This window comes from Glycine max, chromosome 16 (genome assembly GCF_000004515.6).
Source record: "Glycine max cultivar Williams 82 chromosome 16, Glycine_max_v4.0, whole genome shotgun sequence".
In the NCBI taxonomy this organism is placed as follows: Eukaryota; Viridiplantae; Streptophyta; class Magnoliopsida; order Fabales; family Fabaceae; genus Glycine; species Glycine max.
In genome coordinates, this window is record NC_038252.2 from 35,868,707 (window position 1) to 35,881,336 (window position 12,630).

General features: G+C 33.1%; 1 protein-coding gene across 4 annotated transcripts; it reads left to right on the plus strand.

The window, feature by feature from the left end:
- The first annotated feature begins 6,335 nt into the window (after positions 1-6,335).
- Positions 6,336-11,761, plus strand: LOC100778412 (methyl-CpG-binding domain-containing protein 13). 4 transcript variants are annotated; one of them, XM_014769204.2, is made up of 6 exons: positions 6,336-6,663; positions 8,097-8,204; positions 8,306-8,401; positions 9,415-9,561; positions 9,789-9,939; positions 10,297-11,761. In XM_014769204.2, exons 1-6 carry the CDS (start codon positions 6,580-6,582, stop codon positions 11,496-11,498), a joined length of 1,788 nt encoding a protein of 595 aa, XP_014624690.1. In that variant the 5' UTR covers positions 6,336-6,579; the 3' UTR covers positions 11,499-11,761. The 4 variants fall into 4 exon arrangements, with proteins under 4 accessions (XP_014624690.1, XP_003549104.1, XP_025981822.1 ...); XM_026126037.2 differs by having other exon boundaries at positions 6,389-6,649; XM_003549056.4 differs by lacking the exon at positions 9,415-9,561.
- Positions 11,762-12,630: the final 869 nt, after the last annotated feature.

The window sequence follows — 12,630 nt, forward strand, 5'->3', positions numbered from 1 at the left end:
TTATTATTATTTATTTAGAGTGGACGGCCTTGTTTTGAGCCGGGATAATCTTATCTTTTATTAAAAAAAAGTAATATTCTATTATGTTTTCACTAAGTGGATGTGAACCTTTATCCTTTTGAATTGATTAAATTAAATGTGTTTAAAAAGAAAAATTATTAATTAATTTTGCATGTTTTTTTTTCCTTCTTTTATTATTATGTGTTTATAATCTTTTAATTAAATTTTGTATGATTTATTTAATTAGTTAGTTATAATTGTAAGGGTAGAGGGTGTCACACAGTGAGATTTTAATGGATCAATGCAAAAGCTCAATTCTAAGAAAATTTACACAAGGGGAAGCGAATGATTAAACTTAGTTGAAATTATAGATACAATAACAACAAATAAGAGTCAATCCATTATGAAAAAAAAGAATCAAATTAAACCATTTAAAATAATTTAAAGATTAGATTGATTCGTTTTTAAAAACTTGATGATGAAATTGAACTTTTTAAAAATTTAGAAACCAAATTAAATCATTTAAGCCAATAGAATTCATCATTTGAGGGGAAAGAGAAGTTTGGGAAGAAGGAGAGCGTCTAGAAGGAAACAATTCTCATTATTTGCCTGATCTTTTCCTCCTCTTTATGCCATAAATTCAGCTATTCAATTTGGAGCCATCTTCTCAACCCATATATTACATGATATAGTTTTCAATTTTCAACTATATTGATCGAGTGTCTTTGTGTTGGAGCTTTTTTATCAGAGTTATCCACTTCAATTTAGCTTGTAAAAAATGAGATCCATTTGCTTTTTAGGATGATTAAGAAGTACTAAACAAATATGTGGAGTGATCTGTTTTATAACATAACTTGAAGGATCTTCCCTCCTACCATTTTCTGGCTGAGATATTATTGGATCAATGCAGAAGCTCGATTCTAAGAAAATCTACGCAAGGGGAAATGTATTAATTTATACTTTGTTGAACTGATAGATATGCAATAACAACAAATAATACTCGATCCATTATGAAAAGAAAGAATCAATGAAAAAGGAGGAGAAAGAAATTCATTAGAGGGGAAAGAGAAGTTCAAGAAGAAGGAGATCGTCCAAAGGGAAATAATTCTCTTTAATTGCCTTGTCTTTTTTCCTCCTTCTCTATATGCCATAAATCCTACTGTTCAATTGGGATCCACCTTTTTTGAAAGACTTAAAATTGGGAGCCATCTCTCTCATCCCACATGTATGATAATTTTAACTTTTCACAGTGTCCTACAGCTATATGTTCTTAAGCATGGCTCTGTGGGTGAATTGGTGGTCAAACTGAAGAGACAGACACAAAGTAGAAGAAATAGGACAGGCAAGAGGGGCATGATGAGCGAGGTGCCTGACAATGTTCTGCTCTACATAATGAGTTTCATGAGTACAAGAGATGCTGTTCTAACTTCTGTTTTGTCTAACCGAGGGAAAGACCTTTCCAAACGTCTCACTGATATAACATTACTTTGAATCGTCTGTGATAGTACTTCCAAAATATTTGCACTTGCCTGTAGTAAAAAGTCTGCATCTAGAATGGGATATGTTCACTTTATAATGATGATGGTGACAACACTGAGCCATTTTTGTGTGGGGAATTTCGAGGAGAGAAAACACTAAGAAGATTTACATCAGTGAAATCATGAGCAACTATGAACTTGACATCACACTTTAACTCAAAATATAAGACTCAAGTTTATGGGTATTCTTCTCACTTATATGATACTCAACTTTTTCATTTTTATCCGAAGTGTGACTTCACCTCACACTTGTAACCTAACATTTGGAACTGTCACATGTTAAATACATTGTACCTTGGAGAGTAGTGTTCTTGGCGAAATGGTGGTGAAAAGGTCCTCCGCATATGTAATTCTGCTCTTTCAAGTTTGGAAATATACAGCTATGGCATATTTAATTGTGATCTATTTCATTCTTACAAAATTGCACTTTCTACTCCAAATCTTAATTCTTTCACCGTCGAGGGTTCTGCTCGTCACCAGCTCTCTGTGGCGTGTAATCTTTCTCTTCTTGGACCAGTTAGTATTTGCATGCTTTTGGCGACAAGATCAATCGTCATAAGATGGCTGCAAGGGCTTGCCAATGTAAAGATGTTGACATTGACTTCGGTTACCCTTAAAGCAATACTAGAATATGTAAGTCACTTTAGTATTGTTTTGCCTCTTTATTTTTCTTAATTCTCGTTACATGTCTGCATTCATATGTCAAAATTGGTGCCAGTACTCAGTCCTGCATTTCAAAATATATGTTTTAATTTGTATCTAATTTTCTCTAATTGTGTAGGATTTCTTAGATCCAAGTTCAGAAGGACTTCAACCCCCATGCTTTGTTAATTTGGAGTCATTGAAAATAAAACGCAAAATAGATTAACTGTCTAGTGGACAAATAAACAGAGCAGTCTAGTGGTTGCTTTAAAACTCTCCTAGGGCCAGAGTTGATATCATAATTGATTAAAGTGATATCCATCCTTAACTCTACATTTCAAGAATTTTATATATTATTCATCTTTTGCTTATTTCATGCTTCCCTTTCTCCCAGTGCTAGATGCTCTCTTCTTACAGTAAATTATAGGTTACAATATTGTAAGAACCTTGTTTATAAGGCCTGTTACAGTTTTTTTTATTCTTATTATTGGGCTTTAAACAATGAAGCAAAATATTCTGTTTACAGCGAAACTGTTAGAAAGCTAATTTTGTTCCAGTTATTTTCAAATCATCACAATTTCTTTTTTAGCGACAATCAGTTTGAGATGCCATTGAAGTTTTTTACATCATATTTAATAAAATAATCTAGACATCTTGAAGAATGAAACAATTAAAGCAAAAAGGGTAGGTACAAAGTGAAGATTCCTAAGTGACTGTTATTGTTAATCTTCAATTCATGCAAGAGGATCAGGAACAAATCTGTGTGTACCGGTGGCAGCTGAAAATGGAAGTGAGGTTTTAATTAATGGATGAATGCAAAATCTCCATTCTAAGAAAATACACACAAGGGGGAAAGCTATTAACTTCAGATAGAACTAATGAAAGAAGGAGAAATACAATTAGGGGAAAGAGAAGTTCAGGAAGAATATTGTCCAGAGGGAAATAATTCTCAGTATTTTCCTCCTCTTTACGCTGCATATCCTATTATTGAATTTGAAGCCATCTTTCTCAGCCCACGTATGAGAAAAAAATTATACTTCATATACACAGTAACAAATCAAAATGTACTTATTCACCAAAAATAAAATCAATGTGTATTGGAGGCAGCTGAAAATGACAGAGAGATTTTAATGGCTCATCAATTCTAACAAAATGTACTGCATGCAATCAATGTAGCTGCAGTTTAACACATATGAGATCCATTTGCTTTTCAGGATGATTAAAAAAAGTACTAAACGAATATGTTGAGTAACCCTTTTATAATATAACTTGAAAGATTTTCCCAACATATCTATCACTCTAGTAGGAGAAGAAAGCATAGGTTGCGGTGGCATAATTTCCAAAAATTTCATGCTGCCTTTCAACATGTCTATCACTCTACTAATTGTAGGTTTACCGTTTGGAAACATTTGAATGCGCCACAAACCCACTATGGTCATTCTCTTTGCTTTCATTTTCTTAATTATGTGGGATCATCACCTCTTCTGGTCTTATATCATTGCCTAACTCAAGCCTCTAGTAAACCAAATGCGGGAAGTACATCTCACTTAGCTTGTGGTTGGCTTCAGCTTCAATATTCTTCCTCCCTCCTACCATTTCTAGCAAATCATCCCATAGCTAAAAACAATATTACACTTCCAATGAAACCAAGATGTCTATTGAACATTTCTGGAGCTACAATCATCCTCTATGTATCTGACATGGAAATGATTCTCTCTTTCCTGGCATAGAGCATTTTAGGCCCAAAATCTTATATTTTTGTGCAAAAGTTCTCATTCAGAAGAATATTACTAGTTTTTATGTCAAAGTGTAAAATTTGGGAGCTGCATCCCCTATACAAGTACTCCAACCCTAAAACTTTCTAGCCCACTTTGTAGATCATAAACTGTTCCAGGGAACCATTAGCCATAAACTCATAGATGGGAGCTTTCTTGTCATCCTTTCAAAAAAATAAAAATCCACGACGTGCAACCTCATTATTGATCATAAATTCTTCACCGTTCCATTTGGATGCGTTCATGATCAATAATTTTATTTTAATAAATCTGACATTTCAATAAATCCTCTAAATTTTATTTTAATGAAAGAAATTTAAAATTGTATTATAATTGAACTAAATAACACTTGGGTCACAAACATAACCATTATATGGTTGAACCGATGTGATCAAGTATTTCGTTTCAACATATATTTATGACACTTGTCAAACAAAACAATATAATTCCTATTCCTTTGTTGGGGTCATGAACAAAAAAATTTATTGAAAAAGGAAAATTAAGGAGTAAGCCTCTATTTTGCTTCTTGAAAATTCAAAGGTCAATTATTTTAATCTCTAATTTTATAAAAAAAAAACATTTATTTTAGTTTTTAAAATTTATAAAAAAAAAAGTTATTCATTTATAGTTGTTTTTTACTGTTATTCTGAGCAGAAGTGTAAAACCCAAAATTAATGTCCTTTTATAAAATTAATAACTAAAATAAAAATATATAACCAATAACTAAATCATCAGTATTTACAATGTTAAAAATTTAGACCCGGAGCTTCTGAAAAAGCAACTTAACATAAAGATAAAAATGGCATAAGCCCAAATATTGAAGTGCCAAAAAGCGTTTGTGATTGTGACTTTGGAAATTGGGCACGTAGGCAAACTTAGTTGCAAGCAGTGGGGGCAAATAGGTCTTTTACTCTAAGTTCTTTGACATTTTGTTCAACAAAGTACTGTTCAATAATGTACGGGCGAAGGAAGTGAAGAAGGAAATTGCACAGTTTTCAACTTCAAATCCAACCAAAAGACCAAAAAAGAAAAGCAGAGATGGGAGCCAAGTGAAAGACAAGAGATCTTGAGTGGTGTACGGAAAAAGCAGACACAGAAACACAAAATAAATGTAAGATGGATCTATTCATAGATTACACAAGGACATGTGAAAGTAAATCTAAACATATTGCTATTATTAAATGTTGTTTTTTTATGACATCTTTCGGTAGGGTGACAATGACTAATATTTTTTAGGTAAGAAAATATGTTAATTAATGTACATACACCTAGGAACCAAATCTCTTATCGTATATTTAAGAAGCATGATTAACCATAAATTATATTATTAATTTTTGAAAATAAATTATACATTTCACAAGTCATTTGGCATATAAGACAATTATGACATAAAAAGTTGTGTATATTTTAATATGTGATATGGTCAACTTACTTCGGAATAATTGGATTTGTAAGTAATCAATCTCTCTTGGAAGACCACCTAACTACTAAATTCATTATTATTGTTATGAAATAAGAATCTCATTAAACGATGACCTAATAACCCTTAATTAGTGACATCCTTGACAAAAGTCACACCCAATAATCAAGTTGAGATCCTTCTAGTCTTACAATAACCCCCTCCTCTCTCTTTTATATATAGGAAGACAATCTAATTGCAAAGATCATGTTCATACATACTAGGAGTTTCTCTTAAACTAGAACATTAAGTTATGATCTCGGAAAAAAAAAACTGTAAGAACTCTAATATTTTATAAAATCTAAAATATAATCAAATTAAAACTTAAAAAACATAAAATGTAAGACAACAAAGAACTTACAGGGAAATGAGAAAACTGAAAAGGGGCATAATTTAAAACATATCCAAAATAAATTTTAATTTGTTAATATATAATCCAATATTAAATGAAAATATTCAATATCTTTGTTAATATACAAAAATAATAATATTCTTTTATTTAATAGGTAAAATAATTATAAAATACATTTAAACTTCATTGTATTTTAAAAGTAATCATTTCAATAAACTATTTTAAGTAAAATGTAGTTATTTTAAATAAAAAATAAATTTTAAAACACGTTAAGAACAACGTTTAATAATCAATGCATTGGTAGTCTAAAAGTTTTTACATTATTAATTAAAAATAATTTTTAATATATAAATAATTATTATAAAAATTAATAAACACTTATTATTATAACAGTATTAAGAATATCAAATCTCTAAAAATCAAATGATTTAAAATTATTATTCCTTAAAAAATGAGAGAGATTCCGATTCGGTGACCTTTGCGTACATAAAAAAGAAGAAAAAAAAACAATATATATATATATATATATATATATATAGAGAGAGAGAGAGAGAGAGAGAGAGAGAGAGAGAGAGAGAATTGGAAGAGAGAGAGAGAGTGTATCTGTCTTGCATTTGCACCACGTGGTCATGCAATGCAAGTTTTGTTTTTATTTTTATTTTTTCTGACTTGTGGAAGGAAGGTACTAAGCTAGTGGCTAGTGGCTAGTGAGTGGCCTTCACTGTGTTCTTCACAAACAAAGAGAAAGAACCACAAACACATTCTCTTAGGCTCTTTTTTTTATTCTCCGGCCACCGGAGACTCGCCGGAGGAATGGAGGAGCCGAACTCCGATTGCTGGCTGCCACCAGGTTGGACTGTGGAAGTGAGGGTGAGAAAGAATGGTAAGAGAGACAAGGTAATTAAGTTTTGACTTTTGACCCACCAAAAATCATCTTGCTTTTTCTTCTGGGGTTGTAGTAAATTTGCGATCTTGTTCCTCTTACACTTGACAATCTTGCTGTGGTAGTGGCATGATTTTTCTCATGTAAATATATTGTAAGTGTAACCTCTATTGTTGCTTAAGGTGTCAGAGAATTTCAAAGGAGGGTTTGGACTTTGGAGGTTCAAGATTTTGTTTTCACTTTTGGATATGTTACTTGCTTGGCATTTGATATTTAATCTATGTTTTGCATGTTCTTTTTGGACCCTTTGGAGTTTGGACTGTGTCTCTGTCAGCAAATTCCTGTTATTAGTGTGCTTTTAATTTTGTGATTTTGTAAGTGGATCAAGAGGAAAGGAATCATAAATGTTGGAAGAGATTTTTAGGTCTTATGTTTCTTTGAATAGTTGGGATTGGTGTCCTGTTAGCATGAATTGCATGTGTGTGGTGAATATAGCATGTCTTTACAACAGTGAAACTGACTAAAAGCTGAGTGAAGCTTGGCTCAATATGTCATTATGTAAGTGCTTCTTCAAGAAGCATGGTGAGGGAAAGTGTTGATTTTTCTCTGATTTGGTAGATTAGTGAATGATGTAGAAGTTTTTTTAACTCTGGGAAGAATGAAACTAGACACTGTGAAATGGAAAGGTAAGAATAGGAAGGTGTTTCTACTAGACCTTGCCGTTCTAAACGGTTTAACATTACTTATTATTATTGGCGTGTTGAATTGGAAGCTCTTAAAATTTCAATTGAAAATCTTTTGTTCCCTTTTCTAGAGGCCACAGCAGGTCAAGTGAGAGTGAGAGTCATCTTTCTGCTTTCCCTCCTATTATAGTAATGTATCCGAACAAGTGATTGAAGGAAAAAAGGAATAAGCATCTCCACGAGCTAAAAGTATCTTATGCATAAGTTAGGAGTTTATCCAATCAGGCCCTGAATGCTTTGATATTTATCTTTCAGTACATTCCTTACATTCATTCGGTCGAAACAAAAAGTATAAGAAATTCATTCATTGTGATTTTATTAGTATAATCTAGATTACCACCCTTTATTGCTGTTGAATATTGGCACTAGTGAATTCTACTATGAAATTGATGGGATCATGAAAAGTGGGTGATCAATTATTAGTGGTTGATTCTGAGTTAAATTATCTACCTTAGTTTATTCTTAATGATTCCATCTGTGTTTGATTTGATTTGAAATTAAAATACATATATTTCCGCTTTAGCATCTTTTACCTGCTAATGGTTGTTGGTTAAATCATTATGTTCAAGATTTTATCTTGCTTTGACTCCAATCATTGCTTGGCGGTAACTTTATGCTTGACTGGCCAAAGAGGACACAATAGTCATAGAAACTCTATCTATGATGATGTAGCTCAAATCTTATTCAAGTTATATTTGTTGCAGTATTACTTCCCCCCCTCAAGTGGACTAAAATTCAATTCCAAGGTGGAGGTATTTCGCTATCTTGACAATGCTCAGAACAAAGTCAGCATCCAGAAAATCTCTCCTAATGTCTGTCAAGAAAATTCTTCTTTTGATTGCATTATTTTATGTTTAATATCTATCGGGTTGCATAACTTATGTGGGGAAATTCTGTTATTCAAGCAATCTAGGTTATAGTTGAGAAAGCTATTGCGGAAGGGTTACCACCAGGATGGGTGAAAAAGACCAGAATCACAACAAATGGAGATTCAGTTAGAAGAGATACGGTAAACCATGCCTCAATGTTTTCTCTTGAATATTGTATTTGTAGCTACAAATTCATTAATGGGGAGAAAAAATTACTTCCTAATAATCTTCACAGTTTCTCATAACTAGCATTTCTATATTTGTATTTGTTGTTGATTGAATAAATCAGCATGTTGGGGTTAACTCGCCACTCTAAGGTACTGATTGCTTTATTAAAACTGTTTGTAACTTGATCTTCTGACCTGCAAAATTCAAGTGTAATGTTTCTTTCTTCAATCCTTTTACGAATGAAGTCATCATTGAGTTCAGCGTGCCTTGTTCAGCTGTGATAAAACTGTAATTTCAGCCATAAAAATGCTGATTTTTTTTTCGGTCAAATATATTCAGTTTTTTCTAAAGATCGTGCTGTGCTTTGTTGCTTCTTTGAAAGTCATGAGAGTACTTTGTTAGGACTTAAGCACAAGAGGAGAGCCCAACCCAAAAGACTAGTATACTTCTGGCATCATTTAAAATTACTCTCACGAAACCCTACTAGTTTTACATTTCACTTCGTCCATATTTTTTTTCGTAATCATTAATGCTTTGGATATACCTTATCTTTCCCTTTGCTGTCCAAAGATGAAAATGGCTTGGATTAGTCATGAATCTAGGCAATAAGAGGTTGGTGCAAACATGATACCGGCCTTGTAGCTGTGAGATAAATCATCTATTAAAAACCTGCCTCCTTTCCACAATCTTGCTTTTTGAATTCCCCACCCCCGCCCCTAACATTTTCTTATTCGTCATTCCTATTTAATGCAACTCATTACATAATTCTGGGGTCTATTAATGTTCATTTTGACTTCTACAAAAAGCTTAGTTCACTTTAACTAAACTTTGACTGCACATTAAACCAAAGTTGTAACTTTTGAGCACTTAAGAGTAGGAGGATGCACAACTTTTTTTATCAAAGTTGTTTGTGCCTTTAATGTGTCACCCGCTCAACCACTGTAAGAATAATCAGGTAATTTGCCCTTCTAATTTGTATATGCAGTTCTATATTGACCCTGTAAATGGTTATACATTCTGCTCAATAAAAGATGTTGATTGCTATCTTGAATCTGGAGAGATAGGAAGCTACGAATTCAAGTCAAAAGACAATGATGGCACTGATATGGAGTTAAAAGCTGACAAATCTCCTGTATGGGTGGTCATAATTGTGCTTCTTGTAGTTTATGTCTATTTGTTAATTAGTCTCAAGCTAAAATTTCCCTTCTACTCCCCCTTCCATTCCCATCACGTGGCTTTCTGTGTGGCTTTAAATTCTCTCTGATAAGCAAATTAAAACTGAAGAAGGGAATTATTATTCCCTTAATTGCCACTAAGATTTCTACTTATACAGCCTTGCTGTCTATGATTTCTTCACAGTCAACAAGTGTAACCGTGAAACCAACATTATCAATTAGCATGGGTCAAAGCTCAGACATGGACATGATAGCTAATGACCAACAGATTCCAAGATCTGCAAGTTCTGAAGAATATATGTCTGTGCCCATCTCTGAATGTATTTCCAATCAGTGTAAAGTTCCCGACTTTGCTCTTTTTCCTTTGGAGTTAAAATACAGACTTTGTCTAATTAGATACATGACTTAATGAAATGTATTGGCCTTTGTCGGTTAGCTTTGGTTCTCGTGTTTGACAATTAACATCAACTGATAAACATTATATGCAATTATGCTATCTCCTGTAAACTAAGACATTGTTTCCGCTCAGATATAGAGATTTGTATTTAATTCAAATTTAAAAATAATTATTTGACCTTTGTTCTTTCTAGATAAAATGATATGAAATAGGTTTTGTACTTATTGGTAGCTTTTCCTTTTTCCTTGCCTATATGTAGATCTTGCATTTGATATGTATTTATTATATGATCTAGGTGTCGTGGGCGCCAAACTGACCAGTTCAGTTCTATCACTGGCTAAAAGTTCAGATAAAAAACAAGGGAAGGTTGGTGTAGCTCAAAGCGCTTCGGTTTCTGGTTGCACTAACAAAGATGCCGAAGAAAAGCAACTTCAAGAAAATTCAGAGACAAAACATGGCACTGAAAAAGCCCAGGCCAAAGATCCCCAGTGCAAAAACAAGCACAAGAAAGAGATCAATTTGCCTCGCCGTGCTTCAAAGCGTCTTGCTGGAATTAAGGTTGATCCTGTTCCGGAACTTAAAATAAGAAATAGAGCACGCCGTGTTGCAGTTAAACAATCAGAGGAGGAGGAAACCATCACAAATGTAGATAAATCTGCCAACAGCTTGCTTGATGGTCTAGCAAAACAGAAATTAAATAACGAGGATACTGACAAGACTCTAGAAGTGCAAAGAAGCGACAAGGAAAAAGAATGCTTCTCTTTTTCGTCTCTGGAGAACAATGCTACTGTGGAAGAGTGTGTGAGAGTCATTGAAAATGGAGATAAAGTTGATGCTAAGTTAGATTACACCCTTGACTTTCCCCTCAGAGAACTACTAACAGACCCTTGTATTGCATTTGCCATTCAAACACTCACTGGAGTAACATTCGAAGCCTCCAAAGACTTACAAACTTTTTCCGAGTTAAAAAACAGCCAGCATTCCAAAACTTCTGCTTCTGCCGCCGCCATTGGCGAAGGCGATGGTAAGAAAAGCAATGATGGGTTAGGTGGCAATGAGTTCTCATCTCCAGAGAACCTTTCTATTCCACCAGAACATGCTGGTGATGCCAAAACTGATTTAAAGGCCAAGAATGAGAATGCAGGACCATCTTCTGAAAAGACACTTGACATGTCATCATGGATGGATCCATGCATTGAATTTGCTATAAAAACTCTCACTGGCACCATCCCATCAGACTCTGCTGATCAAAATCCCAAGAACTGCCTCCAACAGCAACTCAGCTCATCAAATAGCCAACACAGTGAGATGGCCTTGTCAAGTGTCAGTTTAGATAACATATACAAAACTGACTACTCTTGCAGCCAATACTTTGACACACAGAAACCAATGTTTAATAAACAGTCTTTTGTGGATCCATCACTGCAGCACACCAGAAATATAGGTATTGGAAATTCTGCTGGATCCAGACTCTCTCACTGTGGTGAAAGATACTAGAAGGAATGTTTGTTAGATCAGTAAACCATCTTGTGCCTGAACTAACATAAAGATTGTACAGTTAGGAAAACTAAAAAAGCTTCCCACCCCATGAAACCTTTAACCTATCTCCTTTTGTTGTTATGTTGTTCTGTGATACTTTAATTAGCTGATCCTATGTATTTTGTAGAACATGCTATGGGTGGTTGTTAGTTACTATCATGTTAGCTTGATTGTAGAACTGTGTCTCTTATGGTGTCTAATCTTAAGTTGATTGTAGAATCTTCCCATCGTGTGACATCAAAGTGGTAGCTGGTTGGACTTGGTTCTTAGAATTGCATTCCTTAAGGTATAGAATAAGCCAAAATTCTTATACTTTCACTTTGATGATGATGAAGGCAAAAATGATACAAAGTTTTCCCACATTCATGTAGGTTTCTAAATTATTATTTTTGAATTGAGTCTTTGATCATGTAATTTTTTTTTAAAATAGGTTTTTAGAGTTTTTTAATATCGCTGTAAATTGCCATTTTCTATCTGTTTTTAAGTTGTTACAAACTAACCGAGGGACTTTTTTTTTTAGTTTAGGTATTCAGTTTTCGAAGATATAAAAAATTTCTAAATAGCTTAGGGACTAATTGAATAGTTTAATTTTTTATTTAATCATACTTTCATGTTACTGAGAAGATCCTTACCAAAAAATATTACTAAGAAGAAATTTTTTAGCTGTCGCATTATATATCACAATTTTTTTCAATGATGCAAGAAAACAGTAGGTTTTGTATATCAAAATCTGCATCCTAAATGTTTTTTTAAATCTGAAAGTAAAACAAAAATAGGGTAGGGTTTTTATAAAATAAAATCCAAATGTAAGAAGTCCTAAACTTCTCCAAATAAATTATGATCAACTACAAGTGAGATTTTGACTAAAATAATATTTAAAAACCCATTTATAGAAATAAAAATTAAATGAATTAATTATTTGTATAGGATAAATTTAGATATGCTACTTGCTAGTAGCAAATGTTTTCAACGGTGAAAAGAAATAGTATACTAAAGAAATTTTATATTTTATTTTAATTCAATTTATTTCTTCTCTAAATTAAACACATCTTAAAAGCAGCACTAAACCATGTGTCACAGTGTCACTTGA